Below are 21,640 nucleotides of genomic sequence, written 5' to 3'. Positions count from 1 at the left end.
CCTGGCACATAGGGCTTTCCCACTTACCTATGTTGCCTGAAATTCCATTAGAGATTTATTCAGTTGGTCTATTTTTTAATGTGTCTATTTTTTTAAGTAAAATATTTTATCTGAAGTGATGAAGCTCTATTTCATTGTCAACTATTACCATCCTAATGTGAATGAGTCGATCAGAGAACTAGTTGTTTCTTAGAAAAGGTGTAAAAAAAGATGTGGACAGGCTTCTAAGAGAGGACAGTTATATTTTGATTCTGGAATTAAAACCCCAAGAAAGGCAAGAGGGTGTATGGGGATCATGAATATTCTAGGAGGGAAGGAGACAAACCAAGGAAACAAAGAGAGGGGCGTGTAAAAAAGGTCTATATTGCTGTGTCCACTATGTGAGCTATGCATAGCATAGAAACCTGCTTAGATGAAAATAGGCATTATATTCATCGGGACAGAAGTAGCCGTTAGAGAGCGTTTTCTGCAGATGCTAAGAAACTGTGGCCCAGAAGTTGACATGTTGTGCAGGACAGTTACTACAACCCAGGAACTAGAACCTGACCTTTGGACTCCAGCACACTTCCCAGAGTTGATATGCCCTTTCTTATGCTTCTAAAGGGATACTTGAGGAATCAGAGACCCCCACTGCCCTGAGGATGGCCTGAGCCATCTCTCCTCTTTGAGCCCATCGAAGTTGGGCTGCTGATCTCAGGACTGAAATATACTATATCTCCATCTTTCCTGACCTCCTTCAGTCAAGTCAGCTGTATTTGTGGAGGTGCATTGTTCAGTCTCAGAGCATAGTTTCACTTTAAAATCAATAAAGAAAAGTGAGCCAGTAAGAGGCACAGACTAAGTGCCCTCTGTATGAAGAGGTTTATCCTCTGCCACATTTCTGCTGAAATCCTAAGAAATGTGAAGAGGCTGGAGCAAAATAAAAACAGACTAAAAATTATGTCAGAGACCAAAATGCAGTAAGGTGACTGCACCTTTGGCAGGTAATCAAGAATTGGGTGACTTTGAGTTCTGACTTGGCATAATGGTGTCAACATATTCAAACCAACACACACACCATGTGCACACACACCATGTGCACACACAACACACTTCTGTAGTAGATACACACACACAGAAAGGACCCACACAACATGTATAACACAATTCACAGCAAGACACACAGGGCACACATACAGCAGTACATATACAAGTACCATGTGCCCACGTGTAACTCCCATGCACACGAAACACATACTTGTGCATACACACACGTGAAGTGGTTCTTGACTGGTTACTATAAAGATGTAACCCTTCCATCTGCCAATTTATCCACACATTTTTATTTTGATGAAAAAAAGTAGCAGTAGAGGGGAGAAAATCTCTTCATCAGAAAATTCAGTGGAAAAAAAATTCCCAAGACATTGTCATGTACTTCTGGTTATTTTTGGCGGTTAAGAGAATTATTTGAAAACAAAGAAGCCTTTCACAAAGCCTGTAAAATACAAAAGATTTAATAACATTTACATCTGTGTATCAGCCATGTCTGTAATGCGAGTCATGAATAACACATAAACCAGAGCACGGAAAGAACAGAAGTGCTCACACATCATTTAAAATCTGACCCACCCCATCGTCAGTGGAATCAAATACACAGCAGGAGCAGTTCCAGTTGACACACACACAATATAGTCATTGAAAATGAAAACATATTAATTATGTTCCTTAAGGTTAGGGGAGAAATGGCAGGATCCACTAACCTGTTCAACTTCTCTGTTGAAATTCTGTACCAAAAAGTACATCATGAATTGCTTCCTTACTTTTTAAGAAATTACAGAATAAGCATTTGTGTTTATTTGTCTTGTTTTATTGTTCATTTGAAATCTGCACTTGGGGCTCTGTCCTGCCTCCTTGCTGAGCTGAAAATGGGGGGAAGTTGGCTTAAGATCCTTGTTACAAGTGAGTAACTTGCAATAAAGGAATTCGTTGTTGAGCAGTGGTAGTTTAAAACAACAATACCTGCAGAACTCCAGGTGGTATATGTGGAAACCCACGCTGCTAGGGGAATAGCTGTCAGTTACCAAAACCTAGAGCTCGTGTAGCAACATGTTTGAAACACAGGGAAATCCTCTCTTATCCTGATTCCGCTAACGCCCTGAGGCCCAAATTTGGAACTGTACCTTTCTGGATCAGTTCACCTGGCTCACACATTCTTTTTTATATATTCTTTTCCATTATGGTTTATCATAGGCTATTGAATATAGTTCCCCGTGCTATACATTAGGACGTTGCTGTTTATCCGTTCTATTATATATTGTTTGCTGGCTTTTGCTTCGACGTTTGTTTAACGAACCTTTCCTCCTCTGGTTGTTTCCCCTTCTATCTCTAGGCCTCCTTCTGTTGGTGCCAGACCATCTCATGTGGGTCCTGAACAGCTTAAAATGAGCTCCGTAAATGTCAGGGAACCCCTTCCTCTTCTACTTTGTATCTCATTTCAGTGTGAAATTTCAAGCATCTCACAGGCGTCACTGCAGCAAAAGGTTAATAGTCATCTCTTTTTTATGTACTATAATGCTCAATTCCTAAGGACAGTGTTTCAGGGCAAGTTGAGTGTAATTGCTAAATAATACAGTCATTCTCATTTTAAAGGAGTAATACTTCCGTTGTTCCCGATGCTTCTCCCTGGGTGCGTGTACGTGTGTGTGTATAGGCAAGCGTGGGTGAGACCTCCTCTCGGGGGAAGAAGCCACAGCCATCCCATAGGAGTTTGCACATTTAAGCATTTGAATTTTAAATGTTGTGCCACATCCTGAGTCTCTTAGGCGCTGCAGATGACGTGTAATAGATGGGCTGCATTTGCAGAGATGTGTGCTATACAGATGTAAATGTTATTATAGCTTTTATATTTTATGTTCTTGTTGAAAGATCATTTTGTCTTTGAATAATATGGCCGTTCGGTTTTTTGGAGGGAAGGGGGTTATCTTTAAAAGAGGACAGGAAATGGATATTGCACATCATATATTTCTTAAAAGTAATTTGGAATTTTAGGGTCTGGGATTGGGGCTGACTGATACACTGCCACGATGAGATATAACCCCTGGAAAATAACAGCACCAGCACATGCCTGCATCTGTCCAATCTCATAATTCACTTTCACATTGGATTATGGATGTCTGCGTTCAGTGAGTCTATCTTCCCTTTAGGTATTATTTCAGCCCTTTGAGATAATAAGGAAAGTTTAATTGCGTTGTTAATTGATTTTTTGCACAACATTATTACCTTGATTGATTGCAGAGTTGATGAAAATGTTAGACACAGGCAGCATGGAGTATCTGCCCAGGAAGGAGTGGGAGCCTTGTGGAGAATAGATAACCTTGATGTTAAGAGCTATATCCTTCAGATATGTCTTCCCTTGACATATTGATGGCCCTTGAAAAGGGAAAAGCTGATTGTATGCAGAATGCAATCATTAAACCCTCTTCAGCTCGCTGTTGATTAATTTGTTTTTTCCTGAAGGATCTAGTTATAGGGAAGGCCTCTCTTGTACCAACAGAAACCATTTTCTAGGCTCCAGCCTGTACTTAACCCTCTGGGTGCCGAGGAATAATGAGGCTGGCATGGCTAAGACAGGAAGATGGTCTCAGGGCGTTTAGAAAGAGGACTTGACTCTCAGACACCCTCACCCTCAGCAGCACGTTCTTTCCCCCACCATAGTGCTTATTTTCCCCCAAATACCAATTCTTTCAAAATTCCAAGGCCAGGCAGCCTTTTATTGAGACCTGGAGTAGGATGAAATGGAAACTTCGGATGCCCAGGAAGGTTTATTATCCAGGCTTCCAGTGGTTTCTGGAGAAGACACGGCACTCAGGAGTTTTGTTGTACATTAGGTAAAACCTTGCATAAACTTGCTCCCGTGATTGGTGGATTTGGTTCTTATCGGGGTGTGTGTGTGGGGGGGGGGGATTTGTATGTACCAGGATAAGAAGGGATTTCTGGAAACCGTTCATTATATTTTCAGTTACTCTTCTCCCCAGCCCTATGTAACTCTTACCAAGAAACATTTATTGAAAGTTGTCATGGTAACTACAATCCAGAGCCATCCTCATGGTACCAAAAATCAGGTTGATTGATCAGCTGCATGACTGATGATCCATTGGACTCCTTCCCTCTTTCCCTCTCCCAAGCCCACACCACTTCATCCATAGCTGCCCCATCCTGGGCAGAGACTGAGAGGGCAGGCCTTATGGGGAAAGGCAGTTGGCTTGGTCATCTGAAGAAGGATGGAAGCTTATATATGTGCAGTGACTCTAGACAGCCCCTGTCTTCTAGGGAGAAGGGTGGAGTCCCCCTTCCCCTCTCCCCACCCCCACTTCTACACTTCTGACTCGTGGAGCATTCTGACTTCTTTTGCCCTCTTCTTGCCTGTCCCCAATACTCATTTAAACCAAATTTTAATTGTATAGCATTGTTGGAGGCCTACCAAGAATTACATCATCTTCCTGGGGTCCTGAGCCCCACAGGAGAGGTCACGTGGGCTTCGGGGCAGAAGAGAGACAGCTCACAAATCTCCTAGAGCCACGTTGCAGCCTGCAGATGGAATTCACACTATGGTCCAAAGCACAGTTGCTCCTCCGTCGGCCACCCTGCCTCCATTCGGAGCCTTTCTTTTGCTGAACTAACGACTGGCGCTCGGGGAGTCTAATATCCGCGGAGTCTGGGCCCTCAATTACCGTAATGGCTTATAATGAGATTTTGGCCAAGTAGCAGGTAGCAGGTTATTACTTCCTGCTCAGCATGGGCAATGTCTACGATGTTAATTTGTGTGGCCGAATGTGGCTCGGAGCTGGGCATCAAACTGTCAGAGCCAGATGTATTCTATTAGGTGGGAGGCTCACATTGGCCCACGGGCAATTTTTTTTTCAATAATGGAGGCATGTTAACTCCCCGCAGGGTGAATCTTGACAAACTCAAGCCAGCCAAATAAAAGGGGTAATATTCCAAGCCATCAAAGTAGTGTGTTCCAGAGACAGATAACACCTGGTGCCACCCACTGTCAGCAGTGTCTCTCTGACCCAGGCCATTCCATCGATAGGCAAAAAGTATACCCCTCTTAATATTGCTGGAGAGACTCTGGTGCCTTCATTAAGTTTTAATGAGCCTGACCCTAATGAAGACCCTTATAATATGCTCTTCTATTGTTTACTTTGTCTTTATTTTGGCAAGAAAAAAAAATGTTCAAGAGGTTCATATCGCTCGTATAAACTGCCTTCTGCTATTAATTCTTGCTTAACCTATAGTTTCTTTCTTTGGCGTTAGCATATATATATATATATATATATATATATATATATATATATATATATATATATATATATATATATATATATGCGCTTTTTGTCCAAAGCAGGTTAGAGGTTGGGGAGTTGAAGATCAAGAAGTAATGAAAAATATTTTGGCATTTTACAGTGAGAATTGCTAGTGCCCAAGAATTATGCTGTGCTCCCTGCAATGACATACTTTTAGTTATTTTTTTGTAATGCCGACTTCTTTCTGTTAGATCATATATCAGCAGATTCTCTTCATTTTCCTTTTGGAGAAAGCAATTTAAAGTGTCCTGGAATTAGGAAAGATTATAGTAATATCAGTACAGGAAAAGTTTGTTTGGAGTCTAATGAAGGGCAGATGGAGGCTGGACTAATGGGCCTAAGAAGGAAGGTCTTGTCCTCAGTTCTTGCAGAGTTTGAATTATGACAGACCCGGTTGTTACTGGGTCTGCTTAATTTTATTTGAGAGGTTCTTTTTTGCAGCTTGAAGAATGAAAAAAAGAAAAAAAAAGCAACTTGTCTTTATTTTCAATGACTCTCTTGAGAAATTTTAGCCTGAAGAACCAGACAGAACTGTGGATGTTTTCTCCCCTTTTGATGTGAGCTTTCTAATAGGAACAGACCTGAAACCCAAAAGCAAATTTCTGCTTGAGAGCAAAGCCAAAATTCCCATTCAAACTCTGCAGGAGGACCCCCGCTGCTCACATTTGTTCATATAAGATTCTGTCATTTTAGAGGGAGGCTAAAGACTTTCTGGGAAATTTTTTCTGCAAGTTTTTTTTCTTAGTCTTCATAAATTATTGTTTGTAGGTTCAGTTCCAATCTACTTATCCAAAAAACTCTTTTCTTCTTTTCTTCTGTTAATGTAATCTGCACATCACTTAAATTTAAACTTTCATGATTTTTGTTTTATATTAAAGAGCCGGAGCAATCTATTATTAATTATGATTTTAGGTATGGTTTGTTTTCAGGCTGCTGTTAGGAAGACAGTAAAACCTCCATTCACTAAAACTCGATACACTAGGAATCTCAGTCAACCGGATTTTTATCTCTGAATTTGAGTGGTGTTGATTCTACAAGAAGAAAAACTGATGTCAAGAGTTTTACTTTTTTAAAAAGGGGAAAGGGGGCCCTTTTAGGTTGTCCTAGAACATTGTTTCTTAGAGTGTGGCCCCCTAATCTGCAGCATCACTACCACCTGGGAACCAGCAAAAATGCAAATTCTTGGCCCCAACTCAGACCCCCTAAACCAGAGACTTTGGGGTGGGGCTCAGCAGTCTCTGTTTTAACAAGCCTTCCAGGTGACCCCATGCAGGGGAAAGTTGGAAAATCGCTGACGTGGGGACAAGCCATGCGATTCCTCCACCTGTCAATGTCCAGGAATGTGTAGCAAACTCTGGGGTTCAGAAGAAGTATTCCGAGATCCTTTCATCTCTTCTACAATGACAAGCAATCTATTGAGTATCTCACGAAGCATGGGTGAAAAGCCATCATTTCTGCCCTTGGGGAGCTCCTATAAAAAAGTGGTCTTAAGACCTTGAGAAATGTTCAATGAGCAGTCTTCCCACCCTAGTGAAACCTCTTAACTGTATCATCCTCACTGTAAATCCTCAAAGAACTCCTCATGGAGTGGCATGGACATATATACACTACCAAATGTAAACTAGATAGCTAGTGGGAAGCAGCCGCATAGCACAGGGAGATCAGCTCCGTGCTTTGTGACCACCTCGAGGGGTGGGATAGGCAGGGTGGGAGGGAGAGGCAAGAGGGAGGGGATATGGGGATATATGTATATGTATAGCAGATTCACTTTGTTATACAGCAGAAACTAACACACCATTGTAAAGCAATTATACTCCAATAAAGATGTTAAAAAAAAAAAAGAAATCCTCATGGGTGGTCACCATGAGATATCTAGTAAGACAGTAAAATTGAATTTGGTTTTGTATAGTGTTTCATGTGTGAGAGAAAACTCAGGAAAAGTTTCTGCTGAACCACGAATTAATGAGATAATTTAATTAATTAACTGGAACCCAACATTTCCCTACTGGCTAGTCAATCTCATGACTGTTATATTAGGAAAGTCTACAGGAAGAAAGTGTGAGAGCCTATTTGCTTCACTGACCACTTGAGCGGGTTCTCGGCTGACACGGAGAGTCACACCTGGACTCCACTTTCCTCTAGTCCAGTAGATCCAATTTTTGTTTACTCCCTTCTCTGATGGAATCCACTCATTTATTTGAATTCTATAGATTCTCATTTAAAATGCCATTCCCTAGAATGTCATACCTTTATTGCTGTTTCAAAAATAACATGTTTGAAATCCCTGGAAACCCATGAATACCTTTTTCTCCTGAAGGGAGGTGGTCATTTGTTGTTCTAGGCGTGAAAATAATCACTAGCCCATGGGCCAGAGACCAGTGATAGGGACCACATGATGACCAAAACAGAAGCTGGAGTTATGATTTTATTTGTATTTGAGTAGTTTCTACCTCTCTTTCCTTTCTTTCTTTGTTTCCTAATTTTTTATCGGAGTATAGTTGATTTACAATGCTGTGTTAGTTTCAGGTGTACAACAGCGTGAATCAGTTATACATCTACATATATCTATTCTTTTTCAGATTCTTTTCCCATATAGGTTATTACAGAACATTGAGTAGAGTTCCCTATACTATTCAGTAGGTCCTTGTTAGTTATATATTTTATATAGAGTGGTGTGTGTGTGGTAATCCCAAGGTGCTAATTTATCTACCTCTCTTTTCTGTTTAACCTGGACATATACTCAGAGAGGGACAACAACAGCAGTGGGTAGGAGGCAGCCAGGATTTGCTTGGGTAGAGTACATACGCTTTTTTTATGTTTTATTGATGCAGGTTTTATTTAATTCTTATGTTTTTCACTTTTTTCCCTATCAAATGATGATTAGTAACTCCATGCCCTTGAGTGGCATATTTCCTTTTGGACTTGCCTGATAAAAATCTTTTTCTAAGAAATGTGGGAAGCTATCTCTGTTTATCTTTGCGTGTTTCTTTACATTTATGCAGGTGATATGCAAATTTCCCCAACTCCTGAGCCTAGGAGATTAATTAGAGCAATTGATAGTAAAGAAAATTAGTCCCCGAAATCGAGATCAGAGGCATCCAAAAAGCGGGGGTGGGGGGGTGGGGGGACTGAGGGGGTGTCTGGGAGCCCCATTCCCAGAAACCCTTCAGCACAGATTGAGCAATCATGACATATTGATCATTGCAGAACTTATAACTGGTGACCGAAAGCACAGTGTGACTTTAATGGCCCTCTCTGAATCGTTGCCATCGTTTATTTATTTTTTTTAAAGCAGCTGTTTTTCCTAAATTCATGCTGCCCTCTAGTGGCCATGATCCCAACCTCACTTGAAAGGTGGCAAAGATGAATGTGGAGATAATGGTGGGAATGGCAGAGGGGGTGAAAGGGGGAAATTGTTTTCTTTTTTCTCTCCTGTCTGAAAAATTTCTGAGTTCCTTGGTCAAAATCTAAGAAATAAAAATGAAGCTGTACCACTTGACCACTGTCCATTTTGACTGACAGCCTGGTTTGTGGGACGTCCATCTTTGAGCAGCACTGAGGGAACTTCATGAATCTGAACTCATTTGCATCCCATCTTGGTGTGCACTTTGGAATCCAGCCCATCTCAGATCCATTAAACCCCACTTAGAATAGGGAGGTGGGAGAGGGGAACACACTCACGCCACATGGCTTTGAAGATTCGTTTCCCCCGTTGGAAAAGTAGGTAGGAGTCAGCATAAGTCAGGTTGTGGATCTTTGACATTCTCCTGTTCTAAGGGCAATCCTATAATTCAGAGGGATTTGAACTAGAAAGGTAGCATTGCTGGGACTTCCCTCATGGTCCAGTGGTTAGGACTCCACGCTTCCATTGCAGGGGGCACGGTTCGATCCCTGGCTGGGGAACTAAGATCCCACAAGCAAGTACGAAAGATAGCATTGTAATTGTTTAGTGTCTGGTCAGGTACTGTGACTTTGGGGAAGCCACTTAGAACCTCCTCTTCTCCTTAACGAAAATGAAGATCTTTAAATTCTGTCCCAGGGAGAATTCTTCAATACGTTTAAAGAAATACTTTCAAAGAAAATTTTCCTATTCTGTGTTCAAGCTTACTAGGAAGTAGAGCAAAATAATAAAGTGTCATAGGAGTGTAAAAGTAAATCATTGTTTAGGAAGTCAGAGTGAAAACTGTTTCTGGCTTCATTCTTAACTGGCACAAAAAAAATGTAACCTGAGAATAAAACCCAAAATCTGGATTGCTAAGAAGATTTAGTAGTGGTGGGTTGTTGGTTGTTTTTCTTGTTTTCGTTTTAGTTTGGTTTGGTTTGGTGGAGGAGGGATGTTGTTGGAGCCTGGAAATATTTACTGTGGTCTTTGACCGCTGATACTTACATGTTCCTCCTTGACTGAAATATAGCATGTGTTGAGGTAAGAGCCAATCATATTACTGATATTCAAACCAGTAAGGGAGCCCACCCTCAGATCTGGAATTCTTTCCCATCCGTCTGGCCTACCCAAACGACCCCCGGTACAAAATAATTGAAAAAGCGTTGACGGGCTTCCCTGGTGGCGCAGTGGTTGAGAGTCCGCCTGCCGATGCAGGGGACACGGGTTCATGCCCCGGTCCGGGAAGATCCCACATGCCGCGGAGCGGCTGGGCCCGTGAGCCATGGCCGCTGAGCCTGCGCGTCTGGAGCCTGTGCTCCGCAACGGGAGGGGCCGCTGCAACAGTGAGAGGCCCGCGTACCGCAAAAAAAAAAAAAAAAAAAAAGCATTGACATCTGAGGAAAAGCATGTTGACTCTGTTTCCTTTCCAGGATTCACATCATGGAAACATCCGCTGCCAGATAACTTTTAAATCTGTCAGCTTAATATTTCCTCGAAGTGGAGAGGACATTGAATGGCCTGGTCAGGTCTGGGTAGGGCCACAGCATCTGCAACTGGAGCACAGAGACCAGGGACTCACACTGGGACAGCAGATCTGGTTACTAGGGATCCGCTCAAAGGTGCAGTTATCTCTCAGACTTGCACCCGATTTCACATTTCCCACTAACAGGTTATGTGAGGGAGAAACTGGCCCTGCATTTTTTTTTTTTTTTTTTTAATCCTCTCCTCCCTCCTTCCCCTCTTCTAAAATGGCAAGCCTCATTCCACCTGCCCTGGGAGTCCAGAGTGCATTTTCCACAGGCTCTGGCTTGTCACATGACAACTTGTCTGCCGCTCACGTGGCTATTCCTGCAGCCTCCCTGGGCAGGGAGATTGGCTTCTCGGCCTTGCATTCCTCTCGCCTCCAGTAGAGATTTTGCCAGTATACTTTCCCCCCTGACTGGTTTCCTTCCCCTGCTTTTTTCTTCCTTACAAACACGTGAGTAAGACTTGACAAGGCCCAGCGTTTGTCTAAGGAGGCCGTATAATCTGCTCTCTCAGTGGAAAGTGTAAGCTTAAATCGAGCCTCACTGGAGGGGGCCGAACATTGAGGCCCCATGTCCTTATCTCAAAGGGATACGGTGCCTACATTTGTGTCAGCATTCTTCCAGGATATCCAAACCTTTGCTTTGGTAGCTCCTACTCTGTTTTTTGAATGGTGCTTGGTAAAAAGCAGCGTAACATAACCCCACAATTTATTTCCTCTCTTGCATCCAGAATACTTACATTTGTCCTGTGTACTCTTTGTGCTAAAAATAAATAGAAACCACCATTTACTTGAATCTGTAATAAACTGACAGCAACTAAACCTGCACATCACACTATTTATTATGGATGAAAAAGTGACCGAAGATTTATATCTTGTCAGTGTATTGAAAACTGCACAAATTCACGGGAAGGAATTAGCCTTTGTAGAAATAATGAAAACAAAATAAAATTGAAGTGAACTGAAACGACACACAATCAAATGTGTTGTCTGAATTTCAGCAGAGGACTCAAGTCTTCCCGTCACAATTTAGATCTGCAAAATTTTACCCAAGGAAATGTAACCTTGTGAAAATAAATGACTTGAAGAGGTTTAGAAGGTAGAACCGGTAAAATTTGATATTCGCCAAAAGCTGATGGAGGATTTTCACCCTAATGTGAAAAATCACATGGAAAAGAATTGATCCCATTGGAAATAAATTCAATAAAAGAGAAATGAAAATGTTCAAAATAGAATATGGTTTAACTTCGAATTTAAAAATTAAGGAATTAAATTTGTGAAATGTAGTAGTAACTATTTCTACAGAAAGTAGTAACTAATTTCTAATTAATTTCTAATTAGTTCTGAATAAATAATGCTTTCTGAAAGAAAAAGTACCAGGCTGGTTTATGTGTTATATTCATAAGCCTGAAGCCAAACCATCCCGGGGGGTCAAAATGGCAGAATTCAAACGTCCACCATTGCAAAATATCAGGGTCAGCAGAGCAGGGTGAGAATACCTGACCTGGGGTTGTTTTGTATAATAAAGAAGAGCTCAAAAGAGTGAGCTCATTTGAGAGACTAGGCAACCTCCCTCGAGCAGTGTTGTTTGACGTGGTCACTGCAGTACTTAGCAAGGACGATGTGCCCACCAGTCCACGGAGAAGACAGCAGGTGCCCTTATAGACGTTTTGGGGTTTAGCAAGCATTGCATGACCGTGGCACCGCATTCCAAGCTAAGCTGCAGATTATAAGCTGAGACGCTTGCCAGAAATCATGCTCAGCTAGTTTGGGAGGAAGTCCCACTTTCTTTGTCTTCTCTACCCTTTCATGGGTCAGGCGGAGAGCCTTTCCCTGTTTCATTTCCAACCTAAGGCTTCCCAGATGTGTCTGCAGATGAAAGGAAAATATGCCCCTCCCCACCCCCCGTGGAGGATGGACTTTGTCCTTCCCCCAGAACTGCTCCTAAGCAGGCTCTTCCCTTAAGACCATTTTAAAATCTCTCTTCAGTTTGCCTCAGTGTTTAAGTAGCTTACGCTGAAGGAGGATGTTGTCCCAGGAGCCTGTAATTCTGCAGGCTCTGCTAAATCCTGTGCGATGTCCACAGCAGAGTCCATCACACAGGCTGGCCTCAGGGTATTGCTCCAGCCACTTCTCAAGATCATAAAACATGGGTGTTTATTCCTTCCCAGTTCCCAGTTTACTCAGGACCCGCACATAACAAAGTCCGAGGAATGTGCTTTCTGGGGACCGTCCTTTCTCCTGTGTGATGTTTACAGCTCTTAAGCCTGGATGATAACGTTCAGTCCACTGCTGTCTTTCCCACCAGACATCGTGATTGCTTTGTTTTTGTGGGAGGAAAGTGTTGAGCATAAAAACAACACTAGTGCTGAGGAATTGAGGCTGTTGCCTTCTGTTACTTTGCCCTCTCCTCTAGTAAGGCAAGCATTTAAGTGGTATATAGTTTTTAAAAATTTCAAATGCCTGTCGTCTTAACAGAGGTTAAAATATGAGTGTTTAACAGTTGAAATTCCTTACTTTGTGGATTCTGTTTAAATTGTGGTATTTAATGGTATTGATTAATGTATCTATTCAAATATTTATTGAACACCTCCTTGGTACTAAGCACTGTTTCAACCACCTGGTATTAGAAATTGGGGAGGAGGGATTATTGTAGAGGTGACATGTTAATGGTATGTATGGTGTCACGTGGAACTTTCCATAATAGACAGGAAGGCTCTCTGAATACTCTTTCCGTCTCTGGGCCCACCCACTTCTTCACAACATTGTCATCACTCTTCAGAGGCCGTGAAGAGGCTAGTTCCTTGCTTTCCTCATACAGATTGGAGAACAGGAGTTCCATGAGGAGCCCCCTGCCCCTTGCCTGTTTTGTAGCACTAGTTGGAAGGTGCTAGTGACCACAAACAGATTAAAATCTGTTTGTCGTTGCACAGTTACACTTACAAACCTTTGTGATAATAGCGTTTAAAACAGCGATTACCGAAACTAACATTAATAGTGATAATAAAATCGAGATTTTACTTTTTCCGTTTTACAAATATGAATTTATTGGTCCAACCCATATTCCATCATCAGATACGTTTTCGCATTTGTATGAGTAAAGATGATTATTCTTTCACAGCTAAAATATTAATGGTAGACCACTTACTCTGATGTGTAGTCTTTAGTTCTGTTGAATATGGAGTTAGAAGACTAGAGCTTATGTCAAAGCTAGGGAGATATAGGCTAATTAGTGGTAAGCACTTCCCAGCTCTGGGTATGAAATACAAGTTGCAGGAGAGTTAGTGGAAATTCTTTCCTTGGGGATTTTGAGGTCCAGCAGAGCTCCCCTTCTGTATCTAATGGGAAAATGGACTGGATGGGTTTCAAGAGCTGCCTTGGTCCAAATCAAATTTTGATTAACTGACCACTGGCTCTGCCTCCTACATCAGGCAATATGGTACCTGGCGTCCTTATCTTCATAAGGGAAACATTCAGAAATGCTAAATCATCTGTTTCAGAACTAAGGTGGAAATCTGGGATACCTGGCCCCTTGCCCTCATTTTACAAATGGAGAAACCAGCCCAGTGAGGGAAAGGTATGTGCACATGGTCACTTAACTATTAGGGGTAGAGCTGGATTTAAATACAGGCCTTTCTCCACCTCCCCTTACTAAATAGATGGTAGGGCGAGGCCATCCAGAAGGTCAGGGAGTCCTGAGGTGTTTGCTGGACTCTGCATGGCTGTGCGAAGACGTCCTTCCCAGGACACTCAGGGTTTTCCTCAATACCGTCCCTGCCACCATCACAGTGGGGCATCCAAGAAAAGAGGCTGATTCCCACCCCCGCAGGCAGCCCCAAGGTCATAACTTAACCTGTATAAGTAGAACACTCACTCCAGTGAGGGGAAACATCTAAAAGAAAAAGGACCTCTTTAAAACAGATTCTTCCCAGTACAGTTTTTTCCATAACTATAGGTTTAAGAACTTACGGCAACGGCAGAGCCGGCTACTTAAGAAAAATTAGGGGCCTCATTTGGCAGGAGAGGATTCCCGAGGGGACAGGGCACTGTCATTTTTCCAGGGCCTCCCAAAAGAAACCCCCCACAGACAGCTACATGTCAGCCTGATGCATGGCAAGCCTGCTTCGTTTATTATGGGCAATGCCAGATATTTTAATTAAAAACACTACATACGCCATTAAATGTGTTGTTCCCCTTCCAGTCCCAAGACGTGTAGAGTTCGGGGAGACACAAACAAGGGAATGCATTGCAGATGTACACAGAAACCACCGCCTACCGAGTCACCACCCGCGGGTTCCCGAATTCCAGCCTCGGAGCGCCTCACTGTCAAAATGTCCTTTGCAAGCAAACTGTTTCCTCTGTAAATTTTCTCAGTTTATGGCAGTTGCCGTGTTGGAAGGAGGAAGGCCAGGGGGAGAGCAGAAGAGAGAAGCCCGCAGTCACCACGTGCCTTCATTTATGAGCGGCTCCTATGAGTTTACAAATAACCTTCGTGATAAGTGAAGTCTTATGGCCACACATGGGACTGGGCGGGTTTTTTTTCCTCCCTTGTTAATGTTATTTACTTACTTATTTATTAAATACAAAAGTCCCCTTTGGGGGGGGTAATCCCTTCTGAGCTGCGAGCTCAGGTAGGCGTCTCAATGGAGGCAACCACCTGGTTAATTTAAGCAATCGTAGGCGGTTCAAGTTCAAAAATCTCATCCGATTTTAACTGTCACTAGCCGGCCCGCCTGTCTCCCCAGGGGAGCAGCGACAGCAGCTGGATTTCGTTGTCGGCTGCCAGGCTGTCCCCGCGCCTCCTGGAGGAGCCCGCAGACTGAGTGCCTTCCCTTTCCGGATTTTATTCAAGGTGACAGCTCCTCACACGTTGGCGCTCTGATCACCCCAAGTAGCTGGGATATCGGCAGGGGATGAGTGTGGTCCTCCTGCAGAGCCCAAATTTAGATTGACTGAGGTCATCCTCGGGCCTCGTGACCCCAGCGCTCTGACAGAACAGGGCTGCCAGGAACTTGGCCACGGCAGCGAGTTTTGTAATGATGTCTGGGGAGAAACGTTCTGCTGGAGAAGGCGAAGAAGACCCCAAGTGCTAGGGAGTGATGTCAGCTTTCGTTAGCGGGGCAGACAGCGTTAGAATATCCTTGGCATAATATGGCTTTGGTATCTCTGTCAGCATCTCTGTTTTCTGTCACCACACACAATCCTGGGCCTGTCTCGAGCCCTGACACTGTCTTTTCAGATCAGGTTATTGCCAGCCCAGAGATGCGTTCTGCCCCCCACCACACAGCCCCTTTGTTTGAAGTCGGCCCTCTTGTCATTAATGCACTTGATGTCTATTTAAATCTGAGGGTGAGCACGGTATCTGTTTTCCCGTCAAGAGATCATTGACAATGTTAATACCTCATGTCCTTGCCTCGTTTTCCAAGCTCTGACACTTTGCCACAGTCTCCTGCATTCATCAAACAGCCCTCTCTCACCAGGGTGTCTATAAACATTCTTGCTTCCAGGCCCAGAGGAACAGGGCAGGCCTTAAAAAGGACTTTTATCAATGCTGATCAGAAAGCAGGGCTGGGCAGTGTGGCTCAGAACATGTCACCTTCCTCCACATTGTGGCCCATGTTCAGGAATATCCAGCCTGTTTCCAGAAGGGCACTTTCTGTCCAGGTTGTATCTAGACTAGGCAAGGTCTGCAGTTGAGATTTACCATGGAGAGAGCACAGAGAAAAGAATTCAATCCAGAATGGGCTGGAGAGTTTCCCGGAGCAAACGCACCCGCTGGTGTGTTGTGTGTGTGTGTGTGTGTGCGTGCGTGTGCGTGTATGTGTGTGTGTCTGCCTTTCCTTCTCTTCTGTGTTCTTTATAATATCTGACAGCCCTATCCATTCCTTTTTATAAAAATTCCTGCTGTCCTGGTGCTGTAGAAAGAAATTAACATCCCTCGGCCTCATCCTTCCAGATTCTTGAGGGTTTATTGGAATCAGTTATGTTCAAGGAAGCCCCTTGGAGATTTTCAGAGACTTCTGAGACACTCCCACCCAGGCCTGCAGGGGATGCTGTTCCTGGAATGCAGCCTCCACGGCCATGCCCACAGACCCGTCCTAGCATCGGTGACAATATCAGCACAACTCCAGGTGCTACGTAATTCAGCACAATAAAGGGAACAGCTCAGTGACAACCACCAAAAGAATAATTTAGGCCCCAAGAAGGGTCTCAGGGAGGTTTCATCCAAGCTCAATGTTTCCAGGCTCCAGACCAATACTGAAAAGCAGAACTTGGGGGTTGGGGGGCCAAGGAAAAAGCATAGCCAAAGGGGAAGAGTGGTCCACAGTGAACTTGCTCAGGGGACCATGGCAGGAAATGGAGGTGATGACAGCCAGCTCACGGCCCAGTCTGAGGCCGTGGAATGATGTCATCCCCTCCCTATTGCCAGCTTGCAGAGATTCTGAGAACCCAGCAATTCTCCACTTTGTCCCAAGCCATCTGAACCAAGGAGCATTTGCCTTGTCATTAAAAGTTTCTGAGAGTCATTTTTAATCCATGTTTAAGAATATGGTCTACAGTTCTATAGTGGAGAAACACCTCCTGTACAATGACCCAAGTATTTACCACGGAGGACTTCTGATTTGAAGAACCTGAATAATTTCAAGTGCTAATTTATCCCAGATGAATAGTAGATAGTGGTTGCTTGTTTCACACTATCATCAAAATAATGGGGAAAAAACATGTATATAGAAAAGCTATTTTTACAGACAGATTTGTAGCTCATGAGTTTATGTTTTATGGACACTTCTTTGGGTTGTTTCTTTTTTTTCTGGTTATGCACCCTTCAGAGACTCACAGAGTATTAGTAATAAGACAATTCCATGAAGCTGAATTTTAAGTTTGTTTTTCTAAAATTAAAAGGAAAAAAACCCAGGGTGGCCAAAAGCAAATTGTAGTTACAGATATTTTCTTGGAAAAACTGATGTTTACTTAATAATACTGTCAAAATAACTGTGGCAGGTGATTTCTTATAGATATTTAGAATAAATATTGAGTTGATTGAAAGGTGTGACCTTATTCTAGGGGCATCGTTTATAGTTAAGTCCTCTTATGACCTCCGTGAATGACAGGAAAGCTGTATAGGGAGCCGCAAAACTATTTAAAATAAAACTGAAGATGAAAATCAAGTGCATTCCAACCTGAGAATACAGTTCAGGATTCCCCTGTAAGAGGAAGCCATTTAACGTCAGAGGCTCCGTTACTTTCCATGTGGCGTTTTGTGGAGACCACAATTCTTCCTTAATCGTCCATTATGTACTTGATGTCTGCTGGGATTTGGAAGGTTCTCTCTGGAAATTAACAAAATTGATTCACGATAAAGATTTTGAAAAGAGCCACATTCTGGGAAGATTGTTTTATATCTTTTGTTTGGGCTGGGCCCATCTTTAAACTCTTAATTTTCCATTTTTAGAAATTCTACCAAGAGAACTTGGAGAGGGAAGAGGGTTTTGCTTTGTTTTGAGAAGTAATTGACCACACTAGAAAATTCTCTAAAATGTGGAAAAGAAATCATGCAGGAAAGTGTTATTCCTAGGAGCCTGTGCTCTGGTGACATTTTATTTGAATGTCAACTCTGAGGCCAAGAAAATAGGGTCCTTCCCTTCTGGGGCTTAATCCGTTTGCTGCCACCCATGCATGGGATCTGTGATTGTGTTGTATTTCTGCGTTGCAGCACCTGTGTTTTCTTGCTATACTACTTGTGCCACCTGTAATGATGTGTATCTTTTTATTTGCAGGTGTCCTGGGGAAGTGTCGCTATGTTTACTATGGGAAGAACTCAGAGGGCAACAGGTTTATCCGCGATGACCAGCTCTGAAGGCAAGTTCTGTATGCCTTAGCCAGTGACATGAGAGTAAAAGAAAAAAGGGAAAGCAAAAATAAAGAAAAAGCTAAACGAAAAGACAATGGCCCACATCGCTTTTCTGTGGGAAAGCTATGACGTCAGCTTTTGGTACCTTCTGCTGACTTTGCCAGGCCTGTCAAGATCATCCTTCTGCCTTAGAGTGAGTGGTCACATAGAGATTGACATGATTGCCCTTAAGCAGGTCTCATCCACCACAGTGACAGACAGCGGTGGCGAAGCACCAGGGCTGACAGGATGAACACCATGATAGATTGCCTGGCCCCTCCACTGCTCACAGGGGAGCAGAGGTCACACCTGGGGCCTCCCTAAGCATGCTCAGTGGCTTTAGTCAAGTGAGAGAGACTGTGTCTTTAGCTTGCCTACTGAGTAGAGATCCTCCTAATACCATCGTGCTGTGGGTTTATTTTCAGCGAGAGAGTCCCAGTTTAAAGGAAGGCTCTACTCCCTTATTTCCCTTAAATCTTAACCTCTTGTATTCTGCATGGTCCCCTCCCACCCCACCCCCATCAGCCTTTAGCATCTTTATCACAGGCAATGCATTTCAGTTTGCAGTTTCTCAGAGAACAGAAGAGGTAAGTTCTTAGACACGTTGTGCGTTTATGGTGAGCTTTGTGTTCTTAGCATTCGTGTATTGGAGTAAGTTGCCTTCCCTAAATCCCTGACTACAAAAACATGGACTTTATCATATTTTGTTCACTTAGAAATCCACTTCTTGCCCTGAATGCTAGTCAGTGTCAGGCATCTTTCACAACACCGGGTTCTGGTTGTACCAAAGGCTCTTATTTATTTGTTTTTAACCACACACCCTCCCAGCTATGTCTGTAACCATATGTGTGTTTGAAGCTGGCTTGCTCCTTTGGGTGCTATTTACAGGGAGTGAGGTGATAAAAGATGGAGTGATAGGTCAGGAAGTTAAAAAGGAGAGTGAAGACTGCAGAAAACACTCACCAGACCAGACGGTTTTTAATAAAAGGCACAAAACCCTTTGAACTTGGTATATTCCTCAGAATCTCTCAGAAATGAAATCCACAGCTTGTGAGATGGTCTTTGTGCACCTTTGGCTCTATTCCAGCCCTAATGTTACAAGGAAAGGAAGCGTGATCATACTGGTCGGGTGGCTATAATTCCATTTAATATACTGGTACACCAGTAGAAGATGTTTGAAAGGCTTGCTGCTCTTGACACAATAGCGTTTATTTTTGCTTTTATTTGGACCAGGTTCATTGTCCTGGGTCTCCCAGTATTCGGTTAGTTTGAGGACAGCAAAACATGAAAGAGAATCCTTCCCAGTTATAGATACCAAATGACTAGAGAGCTGCTATAGTAAAAGTCTTTAAAGACTCAGAACCCGCAAAAATCACTGGAAAATAAAATATTTCTTAAAAAAAAAAAAAAAAGACTCAGAACCCCTGAGACACCCAAGAAGAACCTGCTTTCTCTGTTTTAGTCCATTGACATGGCCTCTGGCCTACTGAGTCAACACAGTCCTTGAATGACTTGCGCTGGGGCTGGCAGCAGTCGGTCTTGCAGATTACACAACACTTGGTGATCAGTTATTGAGACAAATTTAGATGGAACTCCTTAAGACCATTAATTATTAGAGGATATTGAAAGTTTGGCTTTATCTCTCAAATCCGTTAATAACCAGAGTCGAGTACCTTTGCTCTGTTTGATCTACAAAACAGCATTGGGATAATGCTTTAAATGAGTTGAATTCAGTCCCACCCTGGTTTTTTGTTTGGAAGCACCAACACGTGTTTTGTCCATGGCATATTATGGGCAGCCAGAGTTCTGTGCAAGGGCAGCTAGACTAGTCCAATGTCACATCCAATCTAGCGGCACATATATCCTTGTCTTTATAAAAGGCTTTAACCCTGCCTCAAACAATAAAAAAGCACTTGTGAACTGACCACAGAATTTTTCCATCTTTATTTTTCTTACTTGTTTACTTTTCTTAATGTCAGAACCATTTGTATCATGCACAGGAATGTCTCCCTCAATGCGAGCTTTGGAGGCAAAAAATATTTTTGGAGTGAGTTATTGACCACACTGTTTCCCTCTCTTTGGGTTGTTTATTTTCTTCCAAAATGGTGTAATAACTTTAACTGAGATTAGCTTTAATTATAATTTATGTAATGGCCCTCACGACAGTATATTCATCTTAATGATAGAATTATAGTGAGTTTTGTTTCTCTTAAAAGAGGGTAATGATAATGAACTTGTATTGGGTTGTTTACAGTTCCACTGTTTGTTAAGCAAGATTTTCTGTGCTTGAGCTAGATCTTGGTCTGAATTGGCAGAGGGAGAAGCAATGTGGCATGCTTATCTTAAATCCCTAGGAATTTCCCAAATGTTGTATTTCAAAGTAGAGAATTAAAAGGTAATAAATTCAATGCAAGCTCAGACATATTTCATACCCCCTTTCACCACTTGGTCTTTCTGCTTTTGACCCTATTCCACTGAGCTTTTTCTTTGGGGATCATGGTGCCAGGCATCCCTGTGTCCTCTCTCCCAGGACACCCATCTGACTTGAGAGCCCCCCGCAGTACAGGCTGTCCTGGGAGTCCTCTGTTGCCTCAGCAAAGTCAGGGCAGACTGTCTCTTTCCTAAGTAATGTAATTTTATAGAACAATTTGTTCCTTGAGGAATAATGTTTTCAATTGTGGGGAATCCTATTAAAAGTACAACTATTACAATCGTTTGCTTTTCCTTTTACCAGCCGTGCTCATAAACCCTCCATCTGTTTGTTGCTTTAAATAGAGGAACATTATAAGAGATTATTACTTGATCAGGCTGCACGTCTGAATGTTGTGCATTTTCACACGTTCACGTGTGCTGAGGAATACAAGAAAGCAAGCCACAGATTCTGGATGAAAGGATTTTTTGTTTGTTTTGTTTTGTTTTGTCTCTGTGTGTGTGTTTTCCAGCAGAGATGTATCTTGCACATTTTCCAGGGAAAAAGTCTTTCTTACTGCTTCTAAGAAATAACCTGGCTTTCTCGTCTTTCTTAATATGCAGATCAAAAACAATCCACAGGGCTCTTTTCATCAAAACAATAACAGTGTTCAGTGGTTGCTCTGCATAAGAGCAGGCTAAGTCAGGTGTGTGTCGCTGCCTAATGCCCAGGGTGGACAACACAGGGTCCACTGGGACCCTTACGTGCTGGCCATACAGCACAGCTGATCCAATGTGACATTCACCATCTGCTTTTCCCAATTCTCTTGCCAAGAAGAAGCCTTCACCAAAGAAGGCTGTTAGCATGACTTGACTCTGGTCTCTGTAACGTGTCTAAATACCATGTTGTAAACTACCGTGACTAACACCTAGAAAGGGAAAGAACACTGGAGGGGTAAAAAAAAACATGTTGGTTACCTGTTTGTATGACAAACAGACCATCAGCCTTTGGTGGAGTATTGTATGTTATTTCTAGTACATCAGCAAACACTTAAGGGATTTGAAGAACATTCAAAGACAGTCAGCTG

General features: G+C 42.7%; 1 protein-coding gene across 1 annotated transcript in view; it reads left to right on the top strand.

Moving 5' to 3' along the window:
- LRMDA (leucine rich melanocyte differentiation associated) overlaps positions 1–20,869 on the top strand; it is a 1,127,525-nt gene extending 1,106,656 nt beyond the window's left edge. Inside the window, exon 7 of the mRNA XM_033841616.2 lies at positions 18,031–20,869. Within this exon, the coding sequence (XP_033697507.1) occupies positions 18,031–18,110 (80 nt within the window). The 3' untranslated portion in view covers positions 18,111–20,869. The remainder of the gene's footprint in view (positions 1–18,030) is intronic.
- Positions 20,870–21,640: the final 771 nt, after the last annotated feature.

The sequence above is a fragment of the Tursiops truncatus genome, chromosome 16 (genome assembly GCF_011762595.2).
Source record: "Tursiops truncatus isolate mTurTru1 chromosome 16, mTurTru1.mat.Y, whole genome shotgun sequence".
Classification (NCBI taxonomy): Eukaryota; Metazoa; Chordata; class Mammalia; order Artiodactyla; family Delphinidae; genus Tursiops; species Tursiops truncatus.
The sequence above is the reverse complement of the archived record's forward strand: the minus strand, read 5'-3'. Positions and strand labels throughout refer to the sequence as shown.